Genomic DNA, 25,720 nt, shown 5'->3' with positions numbered 1-25,720 from the left:
CTTTTTTTTCCCCCACTGAATTAACTTATTTTAGAGCCGTGCTAGATTTACAGAACAAATGCAAAGGTTGTACCGAGTTCCCGTGTGCCTCACGCCTGTGTGCACCTGGGACTGACATCTTAGGTTGGGGTTACCGTTAAATATGATGAATCAGTATGGATACCTTATTACTGACTAAGGTTCACACTTGGTACAAGTTGTCTCACTTTCCCTTAAAGTCCTTTTTTGTTCTATTGCCTACCAGAAATTGAATGACATTTAACAAGTCTGTTGTAAATCTCTCCGAATAGGCAATACATTTACACGATTCAGAATTAAAAACTGTAAAAGAGTGTGCAGGGAAAGTCTGCTTCTCATCCCTGACTTCTAGCTGAAGTTTCCCTCGCTGGAGGCAAATTAAGTTCCTGGTGTGTCGTTCCAGACACCCCCCGTGTATATAAGCAAACGTGTTGGTCAGTGTGTACATGTGTACGTGGGTCTTCACTTGCTATTTTTTTCTCTTTTTTTGTACAAGTTAGTAGCATATTAAGTAGTGCTCCTCCCGTGCTGTTTTCATTAGGATTCCCATATTGTTGCAGAAGAGCATTCTCGCGCCTTTTTTATGGCTGCGCGGCGTCCCGTCGTGTAGGTGAACGCCAGCATTTGAAATCCCTCTCCTGTCGGGATATTTAGGTTTCCATCTTTTGATATCACGGTCGGTGCTAGTAACGAGGGTCTTTGAACTAGTTGCATTCACAGATATGCGAGCCTACCTAATAGCATTTTGGATCCATCCCGCAGGCTGGCCGCTGGCTCTACGAGGTTCTGTGCCGGCATCCTGAGCACCGCCAGGCACTTGACCATCGAGCAGAAGATGGCAGACTATTCCAACAAACTCTACCAGCAGTTAGAGCAAGAAACAGGGATCCAAACAGGTAAGCAGGTACTCTGCCATTTACTGGTCTGCCTGTGCCCCGGACTCGTTTAGTCAGTACCGTATGCGGTCCGACGCCACGCCTGCCTGGGGATTTTAGTTGAGGCTTGAGTTTCAGTCCGAGCTCTGCACTCGTCCTGGTCTCACCTCGGGCAAGTGTGTGAGCGTGTTGAGCTGTCTCCCGTTTCCTTATCTATCGAGGGGATTCGGTCATTATCTCGGATCCTATCCAGATGCCAGAATTCCTATGATGTGAAAGTTTTCCTGTGCCATTTCCTAGTTCGCTCTCTGAAGTATGTATTAGGTGGCCACATCTGGCTCCTGAATGAGGAAGAGAAGGAAGTGCTTAAGTTTTGGTGCTTGACAGTGAAATCGTAGTCTGGGCCACTGAATTTCACCAGCTGCGCTTAAGGATATTTGTGACTGTAAAGCTTAAGCGTACGTTACCCCTTGTGTGCGTCACCAAGGGAAAAGAACCCGGGGAATCGTGAGCCGAATACGACTGGAGCAGGTAGAACGGGGAGACCAAGCTATGGGGCGGTCCCAAATGATAACAAGTAGGAAGCAGGTCTGTCAGCTTGTTGCGAGGTGACGGACTAGCCAGAAGCCCAGGGTTGGGCCTGTGTCGTAGCTGGTGAAACCGTTTGGCGGCCGCGGGAACTGTCCTAAGCGAGTAGCTGGGCCTAGTCGCTTGTGTAGCTCAGGGCTGCTCTTCAGAACACCTGCGTGATTCACATCACAGAGAAGTCAAGACTCCCCCTGACAAGGACGGTGGCTCGATCTGTGTGCCAGCTGAGGTGGCTCTGCCATGTGGTCACGGGGTACGCACGGCCTGTGGCTCACTTTGCCGGCCAAGTGGGAATTATGTGGCATATGACACAGTTTCCACTGGGGAAGGGGAGGTTATAATCATTAGAGATTCTGACGACAGACTACGGTTTTCTAGCTTTCCCTTTCATAGAATTCGTACTCTGGTGCAGTGTGACCTTGTTTGTCAATTCTGGGTTAAGATGAGCGTCCTGTAACAGGATCGGGTAGATGTGGCAGTGGAGAAGGAGAGATGCCAGGAGAGGAGCTACAGGCAGGCAGGAAGAGGCTGTACATGCTTGGGCACGTGAGCAGGGTTCCCCGGCCGGCCCTGCGCTGGCCCAGTGCTGAGAGCGGGCGCCTCAGCCGCCTCACCCTGGTCCCTGCCCGGTAGATGAGCCCGACTCCCGTGGTGTCCTCGCTCTCGGCCAGGCTTGCTTTTGAGAGGCGAGGACTCGCGAGTGAAGACGGTAAATGTGCTTGGTGCCTGCCGCTGCACCGTCTCGGGCTTCTGTTAGGGAAGATGCGGGATACGCGCGGGACGGGCGGGAAGAGTCCCCCTGGGTTGGATTTAACTTGATGGCAACCGGTACTTGAATCGGGTATCTACCAGGGATTGAGTCAGCAGAGGGTCCGTGTAATGGGCCCAGCGCCAGAACCGCTGACTTCCGGTCCACCGGTTCAGTTGCTCGTGCTTTGCCCGGCCTTGTGGTGCTCAGCTGGTTGGGTGCTAGAGGAATCAGGTCCTAGGCCTCCATTCCGTAAGGTAAAACAATTTCCGTTGAGTTTTGGGTCACCATGAAACCCTTATTAGGTCCTGTATCCCCTTGATGCTTGTGGGACAGCACGGAAGTCAGGCAAGGGAGAGTCCGGGGATCAGTCAGTCCGTCACCCCCAGTGCAGTTTAGCGGTGGTGCAGTGAAAGGTGACTTGGGGTACCCTGATGGAAAATTCTGTTACCCGGCAGAACGCGCAGGTGTGTGCTGCTTGGATCGCTGCCAGTCAGTGGGCTGGTTTTGAGACATTAAATGAAGACAAGTGACCTGTGTACAACCTGGACTTCACGATTAGGATACTACATGCTAATCTTCTGAAAATAGTTCATTTACGTGAGGGGTATGTTCCCTACTTAAATATTGTGACACATCAGTACTTCATGCAGTGCCTGTTCCAGACCATGTAGCCCACGCGGATCTTTTTTCTCCAAATTTTGCTTTACCTTTGTCGGTGCTGTTTATTTAAGAGTTTATCATAGGCTCTTTGTCCCATCTTTTTATTGGGGATTATTTCTCCACTCTGTGTTACTTTCTTGTTCCTCAAATACAGAAATACTTTTAAATATATTTTTAAACATTTATTAATTTTTGAGAGACAGAGTATAAGCGGGGGTGGGGGGGGGGGCGGGCAGAGAGAGGGAGACACAGAATCCAAAGCCGGCTCCGGGCTCTGAGCTGTCAGCACAGAGCCCGACACGGGTTGTGAACTCACGAACCGTGAGATCATGACCTGAGCCAAAGTCAGAGCTTAACTGATTGAGCCACCCCGGCGCCCCCAGAAACATTCTTAATAATAGTTAGATGAGGGGCGCCTGGGTGGCTCAGTCGGTTAAGCGTCTGACTTCGGCTCAGGTCACGATCTTGCGGTCTGTGAGTTCGAGCCCCGCATCGGGCTCTGTGCTGACTGCTCAGAGCCAGGAGCCTGTTTCAGATTCTGTGTCTCCTTCTCTCTCTGACCCTCCCCCGTTCATGCTCTGTCTCTGTCTCAAAAAAAAAAATAAATAAATAAAAACGTTAAAAAAAATAATAGTTAAATGAATGTGTTTTATTAAGTGCTCTTCAAATCAGCTCATATAAATAACTCGTCGTGTTTGTTTATACCTGCAGAGGAATGTGCCATAGTATGTGTTGGTTTGTTTATCCATTTTCCCCTTACCTGACATTTACAGTTTCATCTTCTTTTTTTACTCATTTTTTTAATGTTTATTTTTGAGATAGAAATAGAGCATGAGTGGGGAAGGAGCAGAAAGGAGGGGGGGGTACAGAATCCAAAGCAGACTCCAGGCTCTGAGCTATCAGCACAGAGCCCAATGCAGGGGTCGAACCCACGAACCGCAAGATCATGACCTGAGCCGAAGTCAGACACTTACCGACTGAGACACGCAGGCACCCCATAGTTTCCTCTTTTTTTTTTTTTTTTTTGTTCTAAATAATGATGCAGTAAAGATTCTTGTCAGTATATCTTTGTTTTCTCTTGTTATTTCTAATGGATAGATTTCTAAAAGGTGGATAATTTGAGCAAAGAGTGTGTGTATTTTAAACTCTGCTAGGTATTGCCAGATCAGCCTCTGAAAGGGCCACCCTCTCACCATAAGTGTTTGAGAGCAGTTATATCTTTTTAGTCTTTCAACGCTGGGTATTACTTTTTATATTATTTTTTTCTTAAGTAATCTCTGTGCCTAACATGGGGCTCCAACTCATGACCCTGAGATCAAGAGTTGCCGGCTCTACCTGCTGAGCCAGCTAGGCGCCCAACATTGGGTATTATTCTTTTTGCTAATCTGAGAGATGGAAGAAGTTATCAGATCCTAATTTGCGTCTCTTTCTTTTAAACATTATTTTGTGGGTTTATTGGCTATTTATATTTCTTTTCTAACTCGTCTTTTAATATTAGATGTGTACTTTGTTCTTATTGAATGTAAGAGTTCTATTTTATGGCTTCACACCTGTAACAGGAAATTTTGTGTCAGAAAGCTCTAGACCAAACTTTAAAAGTCCTCTGTGGGAAAACAACAGACCATTAATCTTGTTAACAGGTGATATGTTGTTATCACAGGTGGTTCTGTTGGGAAGAGCACAATTTGACATCGTGTGTGAAATGCGATGTGTTGTGTAGCTTTGTATACAGTGACACTCTCCTCCCATGTGGGATCTTTGGTAGAAAGTAGGAAGTGACTGCTGAACCCTTTGCAGTGAGATTCAGAGTGTGATGAGCCAGTGAATTACTGGCCAGGATCACTGCACTGGTCTGGTGTAGCTACAGTTTTTATTTTTTATTAAAAAAAATTTTTTTTAATGTTTATTTTTGAAAGACAAAGTGTGAGCAGGGTGGGGAGGGGGGTGGGTAGGTGAGGGGGACAGAGGATCCGAAGCAGGCTCTGCTCATGACCTGAGCCAAAGTCGGATGCTTAACTGATTGAGCCACTGAGGCTCCCCTAGCTATAGTTTTTAAAAGCCATTCTCTGAAATTTCAGTTCTCCAAACTTAGATAGACATTCTTGTCATGTCAGGGAAGGACATATTTATCTGATGGTTTCAAAAGAGATGAGGAAAATGTTTAAATGATCTTCTTGTACTGCCTTTTTAAGGTGGCTCAGTCAGTTAAGCATCCAACTTGGGCTCAGGTAATGATCTCACAGTTTGTGAGATCTCACAGTGGGTTCGAGCCCTACATTGGGCTCTGTGCTGACAGCTCAGAGCCTACAGCCTACTTGGATTCTGTGTCTCTGTCTCTTTCTGCCCCTCCCCTGCTCATGCTGTCTGTCTCTTTCTGTCAACAATAAATAAACATTTAAAAAATTTAAAAAAAAACCAAAATGGTAGCTGATTCAGTTTTTTCATTGTTAGAACTGAGAGTCATTGCACATTAGGGGGGTCGTCACTGACCAAAGCATGATCACGGGTGTGTCATATATGTTGACTGCAAAGAGCAGGAATCAACTCTGGCCAGCGTGGGCAAAAGGAGTTTGTTGGAAGGCCCTCGGAGTCAGTGAGTTGGCAGGAGGCTGCCGGCTGGAGCAGGCAACGTGGAGGCCAGGCCGTGGGGAACCCACAACAGGTAGCCCCTCAACTGAAACAGGGCCGGTCTGGCCAGGACGCTGCTGCTTCCGAGATGACTGGCCTCCAGCCATTCACCCACTTGCTCCAGACCCAGTATCCCAGGGGGTCTGATTGGCTGAACTTTGGCCACGTTCCCATTGGCCATGCTGGGGAAGGAAAGGGTGGGTCTAGCTCCTGGGTGCCCATGTCGTGAGTGGCCTGCATTTAGGGCCATACTCCCACCTAAACCATGAGGAGAAAGCCTAAAAAGACCAAAGAAAGAGGTGGGTTCTGGGGGTACATTCCCCTCCCAAAGGCTTTGTAGCAACAGTTATCTCTCATTTTGACTTTAAGAGTGATTATTTAAAGGGGCACCTGCGTGGCTCAGTCAGTTAAGCATCCAACATTGGCTTAGGTCATGATCTCACGGTTTATGAGTTCGAGCACCACCTCTGGCTCTGTGCTGACAGCTCAGAGCCTGGAGCCTGCTTCAGATTCTGTCTCCCTCTTTCTTTGTCCCTCCCCCACTCATGCTCTGTCTCTCTCTCTCAAAAATAAACAAACATTTAAAAAAATAGAGTGATTATTTAAGATGTACATTAAAATCCTACTCACTCCGCCCCAAACCCCAGCTGAGTATGTTTGGATGGGGCTATGCCAGGACCGCTCACGTGTCTTCTAACCTGTTACCTAGTGGGCTCGCCCACCTGATCCCTGTAGCTGGCCTGGTCTGCTCAGTCTGGGCTGGTTTTCCTTCCAGGTTACATAAGGACAGGCTCCATCTTTCTGGCCCAAACTCAGGACCGGCTCATCTCCCTGAAGCGTATCAACTCCAGGCTGAAGTATGTATGAGACTAGAAGCCTGTCCTGACACTCCTGTCAGACTGACCTCTGCCAGAGGGCCATGCATGTCATTGTCCCCTTGTGTTCTGTGGCAGTGTCATAGGCATCCCTTCTGAGATCATCTCCCCCAAGAAAGTGGCCGAACTTCACCCTCTCCTAAACGTGCACGACCTGGTGGGGGCCATGCATGTTCCCGAGGATGCGGTGGTGTCCTCTGCTGATGTGGCTCTTGCCCTGGCAAGTGCTGCCTCCCAAAATGGTAAGCATGTTTCTGGGTGAGGAGGAAAGCGGTCATGTAAGAAGGTGTCTCCCAATCGGCAGTGACCCCAACTCGGCTTCCATATTTGAACACTGGCTCTTAGAATGTTTGTTTGAATATCCTCTCTTAAGTTAATAAGTGTTTTTCCTCACGGACACATTTTTCTTATTAAAGTTCTAAGGAACTGCTTTTTAGTAATGACCATAAGTTCAAACTTAGGGGAATTCCCCCCCACAGAACGTGAGAAGCTCCAAGGGCAGAAGACCTGGTGGGAACTGAGTCCGAAAGCTGGTCATGTCCTGGGTTTGGAATGAATGAGGGGACGACTAAGTAGCGTCCATGGTGTTCTGCACTTTGGATGAACTGATTCATGGTGTGGGTGGATTTGGATTTAAGACGCCCTATTTAACCTTCTTCTCCCCTCCCCCTTTTATGGTTCCTAGAATTGAATTGTGTATTAAAGTAACCTGCTGTTTTCAGTCACGAAAGAGGCCCATGGACACTGCCCAGGATGTGGTTCCTGGAAGTTTTTGTGTTTTTAAATTAAAGCATTGACCTGGCTTTTTCATCATTTCTCATGGGTTTAGAATCTGCTTCTGCCTTAATTCTGGGCCATCCGAAGATGGATGCACTGCCTCTTTCTTTACCTTGGAACAGGTGTGCAGATCTATGACCGTACAAGCGTGCTTCATGTAATGGTCAAAAAAGGCCAAGTAACCGGTGTGGAGACCGATAAAGGACAGATTGAGTGCCAGTATTTTGTCAACTGTGCTGGTCAGGTAGGTTAGCAACAACACTGGGTCACTGATCTAATGTAACAACAGTCACTGCCGGGATTTGGGGCGTGAAGACGTAAGGTTAATACTGTGACGGACTAAGCAGGTGTCAGGGACCACCTATTCCTTGTTTGGACTAGAAACCTCAGAATTCTTGTGCACTCCATCAGAAGCCTGTAGCTAGTCCTCAAGGAAAAGCACCGTTGTGACCTTTTCCTTCCTCCACCCTGGGTTAATGCGTGCTCTCCTGGCCAGGAAGGCCACAAAAACGGTTGGGCATTGACACATCCTCGTTGTTGGGTCTTCCTGTGGCATTTCATTTTATTCTACAACCTAGCACATAAGTATTAGGCTATCTTTTGTGTCAGGAGCCTGGATTCAGTTCAGAGCACTCAGCTGCTTCTACTTTTAAGGCATATTGGTGCCTTGCCTTCCACTCGACAATCTTCAGGTGACCTACGGGTACTTTTTGCCTCATGAAGATCACATATGATGGTATTTGGGGTTTGTAGTCGAGATCAGGCGTTTTGTTCGAAGGGCCTCACTTGCCCCCCACGAGCTCCTAAGTCTGTCGTTCTTTGGTATAAGAATAATGGTTATGGTTTAACAAGCATGGTGTTGCTCCCCGCCATGGAACTGAGCTAAATAAAGCAGGCTGCGGTGTGGCTTCCCGCCCCAGACATTGGGACAAGAGCACACATAGGCCACTTGAAATTAAACTCTTTTCAAGCGGCTGAACTTGCTCATTTGTCTTTCTGTTCCTCTTCCCACCCACAAATCAATCCGTCCGTTTGTAGTGGGCATACGAGCTGGGTCTGTCCAACGAGGAGCCGGTTAGTATCCCGTTACATGCCTGCGAACACTTCTACCTTCTGACTCGCCCCTTGGAGACCCCTCTGCAGAGCAACACACCAAGTGAGGACTTACGCTTTGTCTTTAATCTCATTTCCTTGCCACTGTTCTGTCCTCTGAAAAGGAAGACTTTGTGCTAAGGACAGACTCTGCTTGAGAGAGCCTTGTCTTTTCTGAAGCATGTTAACAGGGAGGCGGACCCAATCCTGACTTTCCCGTAAGAACTCCTTACGAAAGGATGGATAAAATGGGCATTCCACTGAAGCCGTGTTTTGGTTTGTTAGTTTTGTAAGCTAATTGCAGTCCCAAACAGAGGTCCAAATTGAGAATATTTCGAATATAACCTGGAGTTTTTGACTTGAATGGCATACGTTGTAGAGAGCTTATAGGTAAGCTACAGAGTCAGGTTGCTCAGGGACCCCAAGCACCACAGGAGAGGGCTTGACGTCACGTGGCAGGTCTCAACCCCTAGAATGAGCTCGCCGTACCCCCTTTCTGCTAGGCTTTCACGGTCACTACAGCAGTTCCATAGTCTGGTTGTGAGGACTGGACAGAGCTTCTAGAGAACTAAGCAGGTCAGGGATAGAGAAATAGTCTCCACTGTAATCTGAGAGGGAGGATCCTCCCCCATCACCTTGAAAGCTCTGTGTTCACTGGATGCTCTTCACTAACAGAGCCAGTAGGCGTTTTTGTTCTGCTTTTTTGTGTCCCTTTAGAAAGCTGGCTTGCCTCTAAACCTTGCTTTTCCCTTCTACCCACCCCACCCCCCACTCCCCTGTCATTTCTCTTCCTCAGCTGTTGTGGATGCTGATGGAAGAATTTATATCCGGAACTGGCAGGGTGGCATCTTGTCTGGGGGCTTTGAGAAGAACCCGAAGCCAATATTTACTGAAGGCAAGAACCAGCTGGAAATTCAGAATCTGCAGGAAGACTGGGATCACTTTGGTGTGTGAGCTACAGGATAACTATAATGCCCTGTGTTTGTGTAAGATGCTGTCTTTTTGAAAGCATTTTCAAGAAGAGATTCTTCTTTGATCTTTGTAACAGCCCCATGAGGTGCTTACAGAAAGCAGTCCACAGGGTCTGCCTGGTCTAAGGCTGCGGTCACTGGGTACTGGATTCGGGGGATGAAAATCTTGGTTAGGGGACCCCAGGCTTATTACTTAACTAAAATCATTGCTGAAATTCTAGGCTAGGAGGAAACCTTTTGTGTAGGACTGCGTGTAAGACTGAAGACGTTTTCAGAAAGCAGAATTGTTTTGTTAATACAGTCTTTTACTCGGTTTTTGCTTTTATTGAAGAACTGACAGACAGTACTGTACTAGTTTCACGTGTGCCTCACAGTGATTCGATATTTATGTTCTACTCAGTTTTGTGATAATTTTATTTACTGGCTAGTGAATAAAGGCCCATGTTTCCAAATTCAAAAGATAAGAAACTGTCTATAATGAAGAGTTTGCCTCCCAACCCTTGGTGGACCTTTTAAAAAATAAACTTTTTATTCTGAGGGATTTTAGACTGTCAGAAGTGGAGACAATAGTATACAGAACCTTCCATGTACCCACCAGCCAGCTTTAGTCTGGTTTCATCTCTTACCACTGTCCCATACGATGGACTTATTTTCAAACAGGCCAAGGTCCTGTCTTCTGCAGCTTTTCCAACTGTGGAAATCCTTGCCTTTATCCTATGTCTCCTCGAGTGTCACTGAAGAGCTTTCCACAAACAGTAATCCCTTGGAGATCTTATCTGTAGTCACATGTATCGTGTGCCCTTCCACAGCTCCTGGCCTTTGCAAAGAAGTGTCCTTTTTCTTAGTCTTTATGCCATGCGCTTTGTAGGTGTGTCCATTAATTACACCAGGGTTTCTACTTTCTGATCTAGGGCCCATTTGGCTCTTCTGAGAAAACCCCTTTCAAGTGATTTTCTGAAAGGAGAGGGAAGGGAGTAGGAGTCTGAAGTCTTTGAATTCCCTAAAGCTGAGGACTCTATTTGGGTTTGTTTTTATGGCTCAGAGCCCCTGCTGAGTTCCCTCCTGCGTCGGATGCCAGAACTGGAGACTCTGGAGATCATGAAGTTGGTCAACTGCCCTGAGACCTTCACCCCAGACATGAGGTGCATCATGGGCGAGTCTCCGGCAGTGCAGGGCTACTACGTCCTGGTGGGAATGAACTCTGCTGGCCTGTCTTTTGGAGGAGGGGCTGGAAGGTAAGTCTCTCTTGATTAGACTCTGCTTGCTGGGCTCTGCTGTGCTTCCTAGAGTTGCTTGTTACCAATATGGTGTGTAGTGTGTGTATATAATCCGGTGTGTTGATAGTAAGGAGGAGATACACCTCATTTGAGAGTTGTCCCCTTCACAGTAATCACTGTGGGATATTCTAGCAGTGTCACTGTGCACAGGGTTTCAGTAACTCTTTTTGGAATTAGTCACGGAGCCTGTGGGATGTACTTTTCAGCTGTTTTGATCCTTTGAGTGTGCATTTGAGTTTGTAAACAGTAAGTATGGTGAGTGACACAGACGATCATGTTGAGTAGTACAACTTTTCTTTAAAAGTTACATATTGATTATGGGGCACCTCTGTGGCTCGGTTGCTTGAGCTGCCGACTCTTGACTTTGGCTCAGGTCATGATCTCAAGGTTCGTGAGTTCAAGCCCCACATTGGGCTCTGCACTGACAGTGTGGAGCCTGCTTAGGATTCTTTCTCCCTTTCTCTCTGTTCTCTCTCAAAATAAACAAATAAACATGTATGTGTATATGTAATAAAAAAATCACATACCGATTAAACAAGCCAGTCAGAAAGGACGAATACTGTGTGCAGTACCGTTCATGAAGACAGACAGTATCACAGTGGTTGCCAAGGCTGTGGACGGGAATGGAGAGGGACTGCTTCTCAGGTGGATGGAGTTTCAGTTTGGGAAGATGAAGAGTTCTGGGGGTGGATGGTTGTGATGGTTACACGGCAGTGTCAGTGTACTTAATGCCACTGAACCTCACAATTAGAAATGACTGAGATGGTTGATTTTATGTTCTTTGTATTTTGCCACAATTAAAAGTTACTTTTTTTATCAATGAGGCAACTTTTTTTTTTTTTTTTTTTTTTTTTTTTACTGAGAGACTGGTGGGAGAGGGGCAGAGAGACAGGGAGAGAGAGAATCCCAAGCAGGTTCGGCACTATTAGTGTGGAGCCCGACACGTGGCTCAAACCACAAACCATGAGATCATGACCTGAACCGACTGAAGAGAGTCAGAAACTTTACCAACCGAGCCACCCAGGCACCCCGAGGCCACTTTGTTTTTTAATTAAAAAAATTTTTTTTAATGTTTATTTTTGAGAGAGAGAGAGACAGAGTGTGAGTGGGCAAGGGGTAGAGAGAGAGGGAGACACAGAATCCGAAGCAGGCTCTAGGCTGCAAGCTGTCAGCACAGAACCCGATGCGGGGCTTGAACTCACGAACTGTGTGGTCATGACCTGAGTCGAAGTCGGAAGCTTAACCAACTGAGGCCACTTTTCTTGAGTGACTTGTAGAATGGTTCTGAAAACAGTCATGGAAGAGGAGTTACCACAAGTAGAGATATGATCAGATAGATGTATAACCTCCTGAAGGTTTTCCAGAAAAAGCCCATTGGATGTATGGATAGAGTATGTTTTTCATAGATGTCACTTATGTCTTAAAACACTTTCTAGGGAACCTTATCATTAGAACTAAGATTGTCATAGCAGATTTGAAAGCAGTAGATGGATCCGTGTTTGTTTCTTCAGAAAAATTAAGGAAATTGCCCAGAATTTCTCAACCAGTCTGTGACAAGACAGGATGTTTGATTCTGTTGGTTCTTGTTTCCTAGTACAGTTAGGAGAGTATCCCATCTGAGGCCCAGCAACTTCCCCATCTAAACAGGTACCTCGCTGAATGGATGGTGCATGGTTATCCATCAGAAAGCATCTGGGAATTGGACTTGAAACGTTTTGGAGCCCTCCAGAGCAGCCGTACCTTTCTGCGCCACCGGGTCATGGAAGTCATGCGTGAGTAGAGCTTGATCCCATTTGCATCTAGTCGAAGGTGTCTTCCTTGGGGGCTGTTGGATCATTCAGAGGAGCAGATCTTTCCCTCAGTTATTTAAGAATTGCTTCAAGTTGGCCTCTCAAGTTTGACTGGTAGGGGGCCCATGTTGGGGCATTAGGCCCCATGTGATCTTTACATAACCTTCTCTTTAGTATGTTGTCCTTTATTTACCTCTGGGAACAGGAAAGAAGAAAAGGACTTACAGGTGGTAATTGCCATCAGACTTCCCGCAGCAGCTTCTTGTATATTCCTAGCATCGTCTGCTTTCCACTTTGCTTGGAAAGCGCCCATGTCAGGTGAATGTTCTCTCTCCTCACTTGATCTTTGAGATTACAGTTTGCTTTCCAAGGCAGAGAAATCGATTTGGCTTGTTCTCAAAGCTTCAAGCTTCTCTGAGTGATTTTTGTCATAACTGTCACATGCTAGCAAGGTAGGAAACTACTTCTCATATAAATACAAAACATACATTTCTGTTCTCCTCATTCCTACTTCTCTCCAGCTTCATTCTAACTTGTTACTCTACCATACCAGCATGAGTTTCTACATATGCTGTGACTGCCATCCTTTGACGATGAATTGTTGGTTTAATAGCAGGCGGTCCCATTCACGGTGAGGCCTTTGAACGACCTTTAGCACCTGTGTGTTCACTCTTAGCCTGTCGTAGAGAACTACTGGTGGGAGACAACCCGGCAGCAGTATGGGTGGCCGCTAAGGTTATTTTTGGCAAATATTTTGGTTAAAATGTTGACTCGACAGAAGTCTCGATTTCCCCAGCCATTTGTTACTTTAGAACCCGTGCAAATCATAATGGAGCTCGAATTTCCCTGTGATGACCTGACACGCTGGGTAGCCTTCTCTGATTCTCATGTAATAGAAATGGGAGGCATGACAGGAAACGAGAAAAGGGTGAATAGAACCTAAAGTACCGGAGAAGACTGAAAAATTGTCGCAAGATAAGGCAACCAGCGTGGCTTCCTTCTCTTTAATTTCTCAGCCTCCTCCCCATTCTGATGTACCTCTTGTTTGGAAGTTTGAGGTCAGCTCTTCTCTTTGGAAGGGACTAGAGATCACACTCTTTCTGGCTATTTTTACTTACTGCTGTTGCAGATTGGACATTAGGAGAAATGAATTGTGACCCTAGCTTTGTTATGTGAATAATGTGACTGGGACAGTACTGTGCAGCCACCAAATCAAGGTATGCTATGTTCCCTTTCACCTCAGAAACGGGTTAAATGTTAGAGAGGAAATGTGTCTAACAGTCCTGAGATCCCAGCAACACAGGCACTGTAAAGAAGCAAGTGCCATGTTTTCACACTCTGCTCCTCAGATACAGTCTTCGTCTCTGCTGTGGGACTTAGCAAGGTTTACAAGCATGACCTTTCTCCCATTGTTTCTGCCTACTAACCTGACACAGTCATTGAGGACAGAGACTTGGAGTTGTTAACCTGACTCACGGCCCTGTAACTCTGTGGAAGGATCAGGGCAGCTCTTGCAACATCATTCTTTCTTCCGGAGCCTGCCTGTTATACTGGGGACTGTTTGCACATTAGGTCCCGTTAGCCTGGAGAGCATGCTCTTTTGAACAGGAGCGACTCCCGAATCTAGAGATGCTGTGTTCTCGGCTCGGTGGTTTGGGTTTGCAGAGACTGTTATTTCTGTTCTAGCTCTGCTGTATGACCTGAAGGTTCCCCGTTGGGACTTCCAGACCGGGAGGCAGTTACGCACATCTCCTCTCTATGACCGGCTGGACGCACAAGGAGCCAGGTGGATGGAAAAACATGGATTTGAGAGGCCGAAGTACTTCGTGCCACCAGACAAGGGTAAGAAGGCCCGTTCTCATGTTTATTCTTTTGTTGCCTTGAGAACTAATAAAACCCATTTTTAAATGTATTACAGTTAGAATGTGTTCCTGGAGGAATAAAGAAAAACCTGTCACACTATACTAATGCACACAGGGAGAGTCCTCAATATAAATGTCCTTTTCTCTTTTTCTTTTGTTGTTTGCCGGTCTGTAGACCTCCTGGCATTGGAGCAGAGCAAGACTTTCTATAAGCCAGACTGGTTTGACATTGTGGAGTCTGAAGTCAAGTGCTGTAAGGAAGCTGTGTGTGTCATTGACATGTCCTCTTTCACAAAGTTCGAAATAACAGTAAGTGCTTGAGAAACCCAAATAATAGATGAGAAATTTCTGAATATTGTCGAATGTCTCCTTTTTTATCTGCCACTTCAAAACCAATTTTGTAAGACCTCTGGTATGTTTTAGTGTTTTACTAAACTGTAATACATTTTTCTGAAGTTTTAGCTCTTTGTTTCTGGGTTTTAATCTGCTTGTAGAGGCCCCCTTAACCATTAGAATCAAGAGCCAGTTGGGGCGCCTGGGTGGCTCAGTCAGTTAAGCGTCCGACCTTGGCTCAGGTCATGATCTCGCGGTCTGTGAGTTCGAGCCCCGCGTTGGGCTCTGTGCTGACAGCTCAGAGCCTGGAACCTGCTTCGGATTCTGTGTCTCCCTCTCTTTCTGCCCCTCCCCCACTCATGCTGTCTTCTCTGTGTCTCAAAAATAAGTAAACAGTAAAAAGAAAACAAACAAAAACAACGAGCTTTCTTTGGAGCTTCTCAGTTGCAGTTGGGAACTGGCTAATTGAATTGCCTCAGGGGGTCACACTGCTCGGCAGACTGTGTTACCAACCAGCTGTTCTTGTGCTCACTCTCTCTGCTTTCTTCCCTCACCCTCCAGTCCACCGGGGACCAGGCATTGGAAATTCTTCAGTACCTCTTCTCCAATGACCTCGATGTACCCGTGGGCCACATTGTGCACACCGGCATGCTCAATGAGGGTGGAGGGTATGAAAACGACTGTAGCATAGCACGGCTCAGCAAGCGCAGGTAAGGCTGGCTGCCGCCCTGCCCCCCACCCCCCACCCCTGCGGTGCGCTGCCTCCTGGAGGTGTCCTCGCAGAGCAGAACGCCGGCTCACGGTCCGGGAAACCATGACCATACTGAGGACGAAAAGACATTTCGGTAACTCCTGGCCAGTTCCTTAGCAATGCAGTGCAAATAGAAGCCACAGGGGAAAATGGGGAAGAAACATACCCGATTATGTATAAATCGAGGTGGAAATAACAGTCCCCCTACTGGGAAAAAGTGTTCTGGTGTGTCAGTAGGTCTGTATATCTTGGCACTAATAGGAAGCCGGGATCTTCGGTGCTTATGTGGTATGTCCTAGAATTACGTGCCCCTGGCCTCCTCTGAAGGCGAAGAGGTCATTTGCCAGTATTCTGCTCATTCATCGGCTGCTTTGAAACGAGTTAACTTGACTGCTTCCTGATGCTTTTTCTGCTGCCTGGCTTACATTACTTTCCGGTCTCCCTTTCAGTTTCTTCATGATTTCTCCAACTGACCAGCAGGTCCACTGTTGGGCCTGGCTTAAGAAACACATGCCAGAAGACAGCAACCTGCTTCTGGAAGATGTCACCTGGAAATACACCGGTAAGCCGGCCCTCCAGGCTCAGCTGGACAAGAGGCCAGCCTGTCCAGATACGTCTTCTCCATCTGCCTTCTTTATAGCTGACATTCAGAAATGGGGGTCAGAGTGAGAAGCGTGCTGGAGGCGCCCTGGTCATAGAACACTGATCTCTGATATGTCCCTGCATTTTTGCAAGTGAGGGGTGAGTTGTGCTTCAGTCCGTTTGTCTTGTTTCCCGCTGTGCCCCCTCCAGCGAGGATGGAGGAGTGCAAATATTGGTTGGATGAATGAAAATTACTTCAAAAATACATTTTTAAATCTACTACCTAAATATTGTTTTCTTCAAAATTTCTCCTTAACTTTTTTTTAAGTGAGTGAATAATTTTTGAGGAGGACTTAATTTCCTGATGATCTACCTCTTCCTCAGCAGTCTTGTCAGGGAGCAGCCCCTTCCCTCACCTCCTCATTCCAGCTTTAATGCTTGCCTATCCCCCACTTCACTGCCCCTCACCCCCAACATGTCCTCGTGGCCAGTTCATCACAGCAGCAGATCTGTTTGACTGTTTCCTACCAGACTGGCAAACTACACAATCTTACTGAACCGAAGTTGTTTCCTAGGCCAAGAGGGTGTTTGGGGTATAATTTCCACAGGCTGCTGTGCCATGACGGAACCTGGGCAGGTTGGGCCGCTCTCCTCCAGGTGCTGATCGGGGATTGGGCCGTTCTCACCATATAGCAACAGCGGGAGGAAGGAGGCGATGGGAACCGTGTGGGAGGTTTGTGGCCGGCCCTGGAAGTGGGCTCCTATCGCCCTGGCCAGGACGCGGTCTCACATTCCCCGTCTAACCACAAAGGCGGCTCTGGGATGTTTCCCCGTGTCCCCGGGAAGAGGAAACACGCTGGCCAGGCTGTCTCTGGCCAGCAGTCAGCAGTGCATGCATTTACCGGGCCTGTCAGGAGAGGTGTCTGCCAGACTTGGGGCGCTCTGTGTCCATCCTGGGATTGCCTAGGCAGAGAGGCGCTTTCGTGGGCTTATCACCCAGGCCTGGCCGTGAGAGAGCAAGTCCCAAACAGACTTTTCCCTTTGGCTCAGCGGGGACTGGACTGGCCAGACATCTCTTGTTCTTTTCTGTTTAGCCCTCAATCTGATTGGCCCTCGAGCTGTGGATGTGCTGTCCGAGTTGTCCTATGCCCCTATGACTCCAGACCACTTCCCAAGTCTGTTCTGCAAGGTGGGTGCTAATTAAGTTCTAGTTTTTAAATGGACAGGGAATATTTCTTTTATAGGGATAGCAATTACACAGTTTTACTACAGCGTTAATGTCCACAGAGAGAGGGTGTTGGGGCTTTTATGGAGCAAATAAAATGTCTCAATAAATTCGTCCCTTTATTTTTCACCTTTCTAGGTCTCCTTATTTAATAAGCATTAGGATATCTTTGAAGTGGATTTAACTTCTCTGAATATCAGTCTTTTCTATTTACTGCTTTTTGTAGCAGTGGATTAAATGTGTAAATTAAAGGATTAGGACACTAACGCCGAAAATGCCAGTTAAGGTCAGGTTCCTTCTCTCCATGCAGTGCTTCTCCTTTTCCATTCACAGAGTCACTTCTGTGTGTGTAGCATCTCCAGGTAAGAGATGTTCAGGTGAAGCCCTAAACAACTTACATAAGTTTCTTATATTTGGCAGCAGTAGCATCTTGGAACTGAGTAAAAGAAGTAGTAACAATACTGATAAGAGAGGTGCAGACAGACTAGTGTTTTGACAACCTGTAGCAAAACAGCTGTGGGGCAGCTACCGACCGATGGAGGCTCTTTGAAGTTCAAACCGAAGCGGAGATCCACGTACTCATTGTACAGTGTCCCTTTTTCTCCGTGGCAGAGTGAAAGCAACAGAACACTCTCGCCGTTAGCCATCAGCAACCCTTCCCTGCATGGCCTTGGGTTCTGGAACGAATGATGCACATATGTGAGCCTACAGGGTAGCAAGTTATGTTGGGCTTCCTGTGGGAACAGTTTGCTCCAGTGCCTTCTGGGACTTAACCACTTGCCATCGTAGGAACAGGGATTGTGTCAGAGGCCTGTTAGGTAACTGAGCTGCCGTAAACACATTTTGAATTAGAAGCCTCATCTCTGACCCCAGGGTAGCAGGTGCAACCATGTTCTGTGGTCATCAGGCATCCTCTTTTGTAGGGCAGGTGCCCTGGACTTGCCTGCCAGATGCCCCAGAGAAGACACGGGCCTGGTCTTTGTTGCTCTTGACACTCTTGACTGAAATCTTTTTAAGGTTCTTTCTTTATTTTTAGAGACCGTGCACAAGTGGGGTGGGGCAGAAAGAGAGGGAGAGAGAATTCCAATCAAGCTCTGCACTGGGGCTCAATCCCATGAACCCTGAAATCATGACTTGAGCCATAATTAAGAGACGCTTAACCGACTGAGCCACTCGGGCGCCCCTAAAACAAACCTTTAGGAGGACTTTGCGAAAAGAAATGTTTCACGATTGTAAAGACTCCGCCTCCACTTCCCACCAGCAGCTTGGCTAGTGCTCCTGAAATGGTGATGTTTCATGAGAAGAGTGTAAAGACCGTGCTCCGTTTCTGGTGACCCCAGTACTCGGAAACAGACCACTCTGGGGATGAATTTCTCTCAGGCGCGTGGCTCTGCCGTAGGGTCAAAGGGTGCGGAGCTGATAAGAGGTTGACCTCAGGAGTTCGTTCCTTTAACAAACATGTTGAGCGCTCACTTCCTCTGGAGACTCTCCGTGCTGACCTCCTCCCTTTGCTTCCACAGGAGATGAGTGTGGGCTACGCAAATGGGATCAGGGTGATGAGCATGACTCACACGGGAGAGCCGGGATTCATGCTCTATATCCCCATAGAGGTGAGTCCTGCGGAGGAAGGTGGCCGGCTTTCGCACGCCTGCCGGGCACTGGCGGGGTTAGAGAGCCAGATCTGACCGGGCCTCGGGAACGGAGGCAGGCTGCATTAGGGGCACTTTAACATTTTGGACTAAGTTACTTACTGTTTCGAATAGGAAATACGTTTACGTGGTTTAAAACCTATGGAAAGTATTTAGTGCCACCTGACCAGTTCCTATCAACCACTACCAGTGATACAACTATTAGTATTTGAAGGTCATGTCAGAGATTTTTGTGCATATGCGAGCAAATTCAAAGACATTCTTAGTCCCGTTTTAGAAACATAGTTGGAAGCACACTGCTGTCCTTTATCTTTATCTCTTCACCAATTGATGGTATAGATCTGCCCTGTCAGTCCCTAAAGAGGAAGCACTCCCGGTTTCTTTTTTTTTTTAATTTTTTTTTAACGTTTATTTACTTTTGAGACAGAGAGAGACAGAGCATGAATGGGGGAGGGTCAGAGAGAGAGAGGGAGACACAGAATCTGAAACAGGCTCCAGGCTCTGAGCTGTCAGCACAGAGCCCGACGCGGGGCTCGAACTCACGAACTGTGAGATCATGACCTGAGCCGAAGTCGGAGGCTTAACCGACTGAGCCACCCAGGCGCCCCCCCGGTTTCTTTTTTTAACAGCAGGATAGTGTTCTGTCAGATCGTTGAATCATTAGGCTGGTACTAAGAGGCGTTTCCGGTTGTAGGCCTTTGCTGTTATAAACAGTTCCGTGTACAAGAGCATCTCTTTCCTTGTACGTGTGTGCGTGTACCAGTACGGGGTTTTCACACTTTGGGCTGACAGAGAATTGTCAGTGCAGTTGTAATTTTCTTTATACGTGGGATGAAGCAACTTCTTGTAAAAGGCGAAAGATTTATGCGATCTGAAGAGAAACCAGAGTATGAAGCAACTTTTTGGAATGCATTTCCAAGGAAAAGCTCTTCTTTAGGACCTGCACACTCCTGCCTGCCCGTCCGCCACCCTGTTCTGATGTGATCCTACCTTCTCTACCTGTCCCGCTACTTGCTGGTCCCTGAATGTGCTGCTGCTCCTTCCCCAGGGCCTTTGCATTTCCTCTCCCTCTCCTGGCTCGTCTCCCCGCCGCAGGCTCTCGCATCTGCGCCTGCTTCAGGTCTTATTTGAGTGGTATCTTCTGGATGAGGCCCCATCCCCTGGTTCCCCCGTTCCTCCTTGCCACTTTCTTTTTCTCTGTAGTGCCTACCACTGTCTGATAAAATCTGTTTTATTTTGTTCGGCAAGTTATCCTTGTTTAAGTGTCAGTTCTCCGAAGGCAGGAATATTTGCCTGTCTTAACTTTTATTTCCCCAGCACCTAGAGAAGTATTTGGCACATAGTAAATGTTTAAGAAATGTTGCATAACTGAATGTTCCGGTCATACCTTTGTACATTTTTGTATTGAATGATTGGTCTGTTTACCAGTTTCTGAGCATTGTCTGAGTCAGATAGTCCTTGCTGTAGAGTTATAAGTTTTTTTCCCAGTTTGTCATTTGTCTTTTCATTTATTGTCATGTAGAAGGGTTTTTTAAAAAATTAGGAAAATGTTTCATATGTTGCAGAAGATTTTTTTATTTTTATTGTAATTGAGTTGATCAGTCTTTTGTGCCTTCTAGAGTTTGATATATAAAAGGGACTTCTCCACTCCAGGCTTATAAAATTTTCCCAGTTTTCTTCCATTACTTTTACAGTTAGTGGTGTTGCTGAGTATGGGTTTGTGGTTTTTTTTTTTTTTTAATTTTTTTAAATCTTTTGAGAGAGAGAGACAAGAGTGCGAGCGGGGAAGGAACAGAGAGGGAGACAGAATCCAAAGCAGGCTCCAGGCTCTGAGATGTCAGCACAGAACCCAATGAGGGGCTCAAACTCATAAGCTGTGAGATCATGACCTGAGCCGAAGTTGGACACTTAGTGGGTTCACTAAGCCACACAGGTGCCCCTGTGTTTTTTTTAAATATTTAAATGCCCCATCCTTTTGCAGTGTCTGTTGCTGTACTTGATGAGCTATGGATCACACATGTTTCCACATGGATGACCAATTGCTTTCACATTGTACCCTTACCAGATACTAAATTCTTGTATGCATTCAGGTTTATTTCTGGACCTTTATTCTGTTCCCTTGGATTATCTGTTCATGATCCAGGATTATGCTATTTTAATTATGGAGTCTTTATTATATATTTTAATACCTGCTAGTGCTTATTGTCCCTTATAGCTTGCAAACTCTGGAAAAAAATAATTCCTGTTTCCTTATTTCCCTTTGGAAACTTTATAATTATCTAGTATAATTATACTGCTGCTGGTATTTTTTGGATTATGTTACATTTATATATTAGGGAGAATTGACGAAATATGTTAAATCTTACAAAGAATGCCTTTTAGTTTTACTCAAGTATTTTGGTGACCTTCAGAGGTATTTTGAAGTTTTCCTTATATAGATGTTACACATTTTTTAAGTTTACTTGAGTAATATTTTGTTGTCGCTAGTTGTAAGTGGGAAGGGTGTCTTTGTTCCATTGTCTTTTAAGTGATTATGATTTTTGAAAGCTGTTTTTTCTAGTCTATATTTCTTTACTAATTTATCTTACTATAGTTGTTTTTTAGTTGAGTACCTGGAATTTTCAGGGTTCAGTCTTATCATAGAGACAGTAATGGTTTTTCTTCTTTCTTAAGTTTTAATTCCTACAATTTCTTTGTCCAGTTGTGACAAGGAGTAGGGATTGTAGGCATCTTTCTTGTTCCTGATATTAGTTGTATTACTTTTACGGGGTTAGGCTTTCTTAGAGTTACTAACTGAAGCACAAATTTACTAGCCCATGAAATTCCATATGCTTGTCGAGACAACTGTAACGACACTAAGATGAAGGGATTATTCGCAATTTGAGAAGAGTTGCTACAAATGTAGCTGATCTGCTGTCCCTGTACAGGTAGGGGCTGGTTCTGAAATGTCACCTGGGTGCCCTTGTCATGAATTCACTAAACTCGATCAAGAGTGGCTCCAGCAGGTTTGTTACTCGAGGCCTTGGTTTCTACTCATTTTCCTGGGCTGGTCTGGTTTTTATGATTTTCAGTGAGTCCACAAGGTGGTTTGTGCCCTGCCTGGGTTCTTTACAAGCTGGCTCCTGTCCTCAAGAAGGGTATACAGCTGCCCCTGGCATAACATGGGGGTCAGGGGCACCGACCACCCACTCAGTCAAAGCTCCACATAGAACTTTTGACTCCTCAAAAACCTTAACTGCTAATAGCCTACCACTGACTACAAGCCTTACTGTTAACACACGTTTTGTGTGCTACACGTGTTGTATATTCTTCTAATACAGTGAGCTAGAGAAAACAAAATGTTATTAAAATCATATGGAAAATACATTTAGTCATGTACTGTACTTACTGAAAACTCCACATCGAAGTGAGACACACATAGTTCAAACCCATGTTAACTGTACTTGTCTCTTTGAGGGGAAACGAAAACATCCCCAAAACATGGGGACAGATGGCAGGTTCTTGTTTGGCTCACACTAAATCCCCAACAGCTAGAAAAGGAATATATGATGGGGACCTGCTTTTCTCATCTAATCCAAGACTAGTTACCTGCTTCAAATCTTTATTCCCTGGCCTTCCTCTTAACGATTCAGTTGGAGACACTGAAGCAGTGAGTGCAACAGAGATGCTGGCTTTTGATGATTCTCGTTTGCTGTCCATCCCCATGGGCCTCCTGCCCCCACCATTGCTCATTCAGGTGTGTCACTTGCACGGGGGCCACACAGTGTATGGATTCAATAGCACAGATTCTCTTTTTCCACAACTCTTTTCAAGCTGTCCTGACCACCGTGGCCATTCAGTAGATGCCTCTTTGGCTGCAGGAGAGCAACACGCAGGGCAGCAGACCCAGCCAGGGTACAGAACTGCAACACCAGCGAAGCCAGTTTCTTTTCTGTCCTTCCAGTTTTATTGAGATATAATTGACATATATCACTGTACAAGTTTAAGGTGCACAGAATGATGGACTGACATGCCCTGTGACATGACTGCCGTGGTAAGTTTCATTTTGCACCATTTATGTCTCATAGATTCGTGTGTCCTAGATCCTTGTGGGGCACAGGGTGGCTCAGTGGGTTAAGCATCTGAGTCTTGATTTCGGCTCACGTTACGATCTCAATTTGTGAGTTCGAGCCCACAGCATGGAGCCTGCTTGGAATTCTGTCTGCCCCACCCTGGCTAGGTCTCTCAAAAATAAACATTGTTAAAAAGCTTTTTTCCTTGGGATGAAGACACTTAGGATTTACTCTTGTAACAACTTGTGTTACTTGTCACACAACAGTGTCTGCTGCGGACATCAGGTTGGGTATTCCATACCTAGTTCTCATTTGTCTGGTAACTGAAAGTTTGTACCTTCTGCCTCCCTTCCTCCAGTCCCCACTTTCCTCTCCCCACCTCTGCCAACAACTCCAGCCTCTTTTTCTGCAGATCTGGGTCATGTTGTTTGCGATTGTACACGTAAATGCGATCATACGACGTTTCTCTAATTTCTCTTGTCATTTTGTCTTTTTAGTTATTAAAGCTAATAATGTAGTCTGTTAGTAGGCTTTAGACGTCACAGAATATGTTTAAACATCACACAGTATGAGTATCTGCCTTCAGTTGAGAAAACTTTATTTAGGGTGTCTGATACTTACAGTTTCCAGGACCAAGAATAACATGAGAGGCTGGCCGTTGTGGGACACGGGTAGGGTGTGCCGCCTTCCTGGCTCAGTCACTTGAGGGGGCGGGGGGGGGCGGGTCTCTGAGATGTGCCATCTGTGGAAAAAACAGACGTTGCCCATGGAGTCCTGTGTGACACACATTTCCCAGCACAGGCAATTGCACGAGTGGGGATGGGGTGGGGAGTTGGGGTGAGAGCAGAGCCGCCGTGGCTGAGCGGACTGAGAGGCACTTGTGGGCCTGGCCGTTGACGGGGTGGTGAGTGTGTGTGTAGGATTCTCATTTGAGGACTGCTGTGTGCTTGGCTCCCTGTCCCAGGCTCCACAGAGAAGGGAAAGCTATGGGTCCTGCTTCCGTGGAGTGTAAGTCGGGTTAGGGTGACCCTGGCTCATTACTCCTGGGCAGTGACGCTTCAGTTGCTCGAGGATGAGACCACCTGAGAATTTCATACACCCTCCTCCCTTGTTGAGGTTCATGGTGTCCCCCATTGGGTGCTGCCAGACACACTCCGTGTTGAATTCTGAAGGTGTGTGGGCTGCTGACCTCTCGTTTCTCCCTCTAGTATGCCCTCCACGTGTACAACGAAGTGATGAGTGTTGGGCAGAAATACGGAATCCGGAATGCTGGCTATTATGCTCTTCGTAGTCTTCGAATCGAGAAGTTCTTTGCCTTCTGGGGTCAGGATTTAAACACCCTCACCACACCCCTGGAATGCGGACGAGAATCTCGGGTGAAACTGGACAAGGTACGGTATCGGCACGTTCTGCCCTAGCAAGGAAGGGCTGAAGTGGAGGCCCGCGAAGGGCCTCGGGTGGACGAAGACAGTGAGGAGTCCTCAGGATGAAAAGTGTGTCCGGCCTGATAGGAAAACATAGTATGTGGAGAACACTGGTTTTGAGCACCTGGCTTGCTCTTTGAACCGGACCCCCCTGAGGTTGGAGTTGCTCCACCAACTGCGGCAGCCGTGTGCCCCACTCGGCTCCCTTTTAGATTGGCACTTGCAGGGAAGTTTTTCCAAGAACGTGCCACAGGTATTTGTAAAAATCAGTCTTCTATTCGACAGACTTTTCTCCCCCAGAGTAAATAGGAACATCATTTTTTACAAAGTCCTAGGTCAAGAGGATGTTAGTGACAAGTCTCTTTCCCACCTCTGAAGCCCAGCAAACTGCACTCCCAGCTGCAGCAGCTTGTCTCTGCTTCGAGAACTCTGAGTATGCAAACACACAAGCGAACACTTTCCCCACTCGAACCTGGATGGCTGGGCACCACACGCCTGCTGTGTTATTGCATTTTTTTGTTTTGTTTTGGATGTTTATTTTTGAGAGAGAGAGAGAAAGCATGAGCGGACTTGAAGCAGGCTCCAGGCTCTGAGCTGTCACCACAGAGACCAACGTGGCGCTCGAACTCACGAGCCAGGAGATCATGACCTGACCTAAAGTCAGACTCTTAACCAACTGAGCCACCCAGGTGCCCCACACCTTGTTTTTTTAGGTTAAACCTAACAAAATACCTTAGCAGTACAAAATACCCCTATCAGTACAGGAGATTTCTAGTCGTCTTTGTGACCAATTACGGGTCACTTTTTCTCTCAGGTATAAAAGTAATGAATACTAAATTTTGGAAAATAGGGAAAAAAATGAAGAAAATTAAAAATCATCTATTTTATGGTTTTTTTTTTAATTTTTTTTTTAACGTTTATTTATTTTTGAGACAGAGAGAGACAGAGCGTGAACAGGGGAGGGGCAGAGAGAGAGGGGGACACAGAATCTGAAACAGGCTCCAGGCTCTGAGCTGTCAGCACAGAGCCCGACGCGGGGCTCGAACTCACAGACCATGAGATCATGACCTGAGCCGAAGTCGGCCGCTTAACCGACTGAGCCACCCAGGCGCCCCTATAAGTTTTTTTTTAATGGTTATTTTTAAGAGAAAGAGTGTGACTGGGGGAGGGACAGAGAGGGAGACAGAATCTGAATCCAGGCTCTGAGATGAGGGCAGCAAGCCTGACACAGGGCTCGAACTTAACAAGCCAGGAGATCATGACCTGGGCCGAAGCTGGACACTTAACCGAGATACCCAGGTGCCCCCCAAATCACCTATTTTATCTGTACGTAATCACTTGAGTTTTTTTTTTACCCTGCTCATGTTTCTCGCACAAATACATACATGTGTGGGTTTTCTCTTGAGATTATCTAAAAACATGGTTTTTTGAAAACAATTATAGCAAGTATTTTTGAATTTTTCTTCCTAAGTATTTTTTTTCTGTGTGGTCTTGTGGTTGAAATCTATGTTTACAAAAGAGAAAAACGTACACCTGTGTT

General features: G+C 46.4%; 1 protein-coding gene and 1 long non-coding RNA gene across 3 annotated transcripts in view; one reads left to right on the top strand and one right to left on the bottom strand.

Annotated features, from left to right (window-relative positions):
* LOC102967160 (pyruvate dehydrogenase phosphatase regulatory subunit, mitochondrial) overlaps positions 1 to 25,720 on the top strand; it is a 37,301-nt gene that overhangs the window by 6,902 nt on the left and 4,679 nt on the right. For both annotated transcript variants that reach the window (XM_042968425.1, XM_042968426.1), the window contains 15 exons: positions 781 to 914; positions 6,296 to 6,377; positions 6,474 to 6,637; positions 7,295 to 7,416; positions 8,211 to 8,328; positions 9,061 to 9,210; positions 10,278 to 10,470; positions 12,160 to 12,284; positions 13,989 to 14,144; positions 14,340 to 14,473; positions 15,059 to 15,207; positions 15,698 to 15,810; positions 16,925 to 17,019; positions 18,576 to 18,665; positions 23,965 to 24,147. In XM_042968425.1, coding sequence (XP_042824359.1) covers positions 781 to 914; positions 6,296 to 6,377; positions 6,474 to 6,637; positions 7,295 to 7,416; positions 8,211 to 8,328; positions 9,061 to 9,210; positions 10,278 to 10,470; positions 12,160 to 12,284; positions 13,989 to 14,144; positions 14,340 to 14,473; positions 15,059 to 15,207; positions 15,698 to 15,810; positions 16,925 to 17,019; positions 18,576 to 18,665; positions 23,965 to 24,147 — 2,008 coding nt within the window. The remainder of the gene's footprint in view (positions 1 to 780; positions 915 to 6,295; positions 6,378 to 6,473; positions 6,638 to 7,294; positions 7,417 to 8,210; positions 8,329 to 9,060; positions 9,211 to 10,277; positions 10,471 to 12,159; positions 12,285 to 13,988; positions 14,145 to 14,339; positions 14,474 to 15,058; positions 15,208 to 15,697; positions 15,811 to 16,924; positions 17,020 to 18,575; positions 18,666 to 23,964; positions 24,148 to 25,720) is intronic.
* Positions 23,338 to 24,031, bottom strand: LOC122234033. The gene is made up of 2 exons (XR_006211725.1): positions 23,946 to 24,031; positions 23,338 to 23,498 (listed from the first exon to the last, which is right to left on the bottom strand). It is a non-coding gene; the product is annotated as an uncharacterized LOC122234033 (long non-coding RNA).

This window comes from Panthera tigris, chromosome E2 (genome assembly GCF_018350195.1).
Source record: "Panthera tigris isolate Pti1 chromosome E2, P.tigris_Pti1_mat1.1, whole genome shotgun sequence".
In the NCBI taxonomy this organism is placed as follows: Eukaryota; Metazoa; Chordata; class Mammalia; order Carnivora; family Felidae; genus Panthera; species Panthera tigris.
Note: the sequence above shows the minus strand (reverse complement) of the source record. Positions and strands in the feature narration are given on the sequence as shown.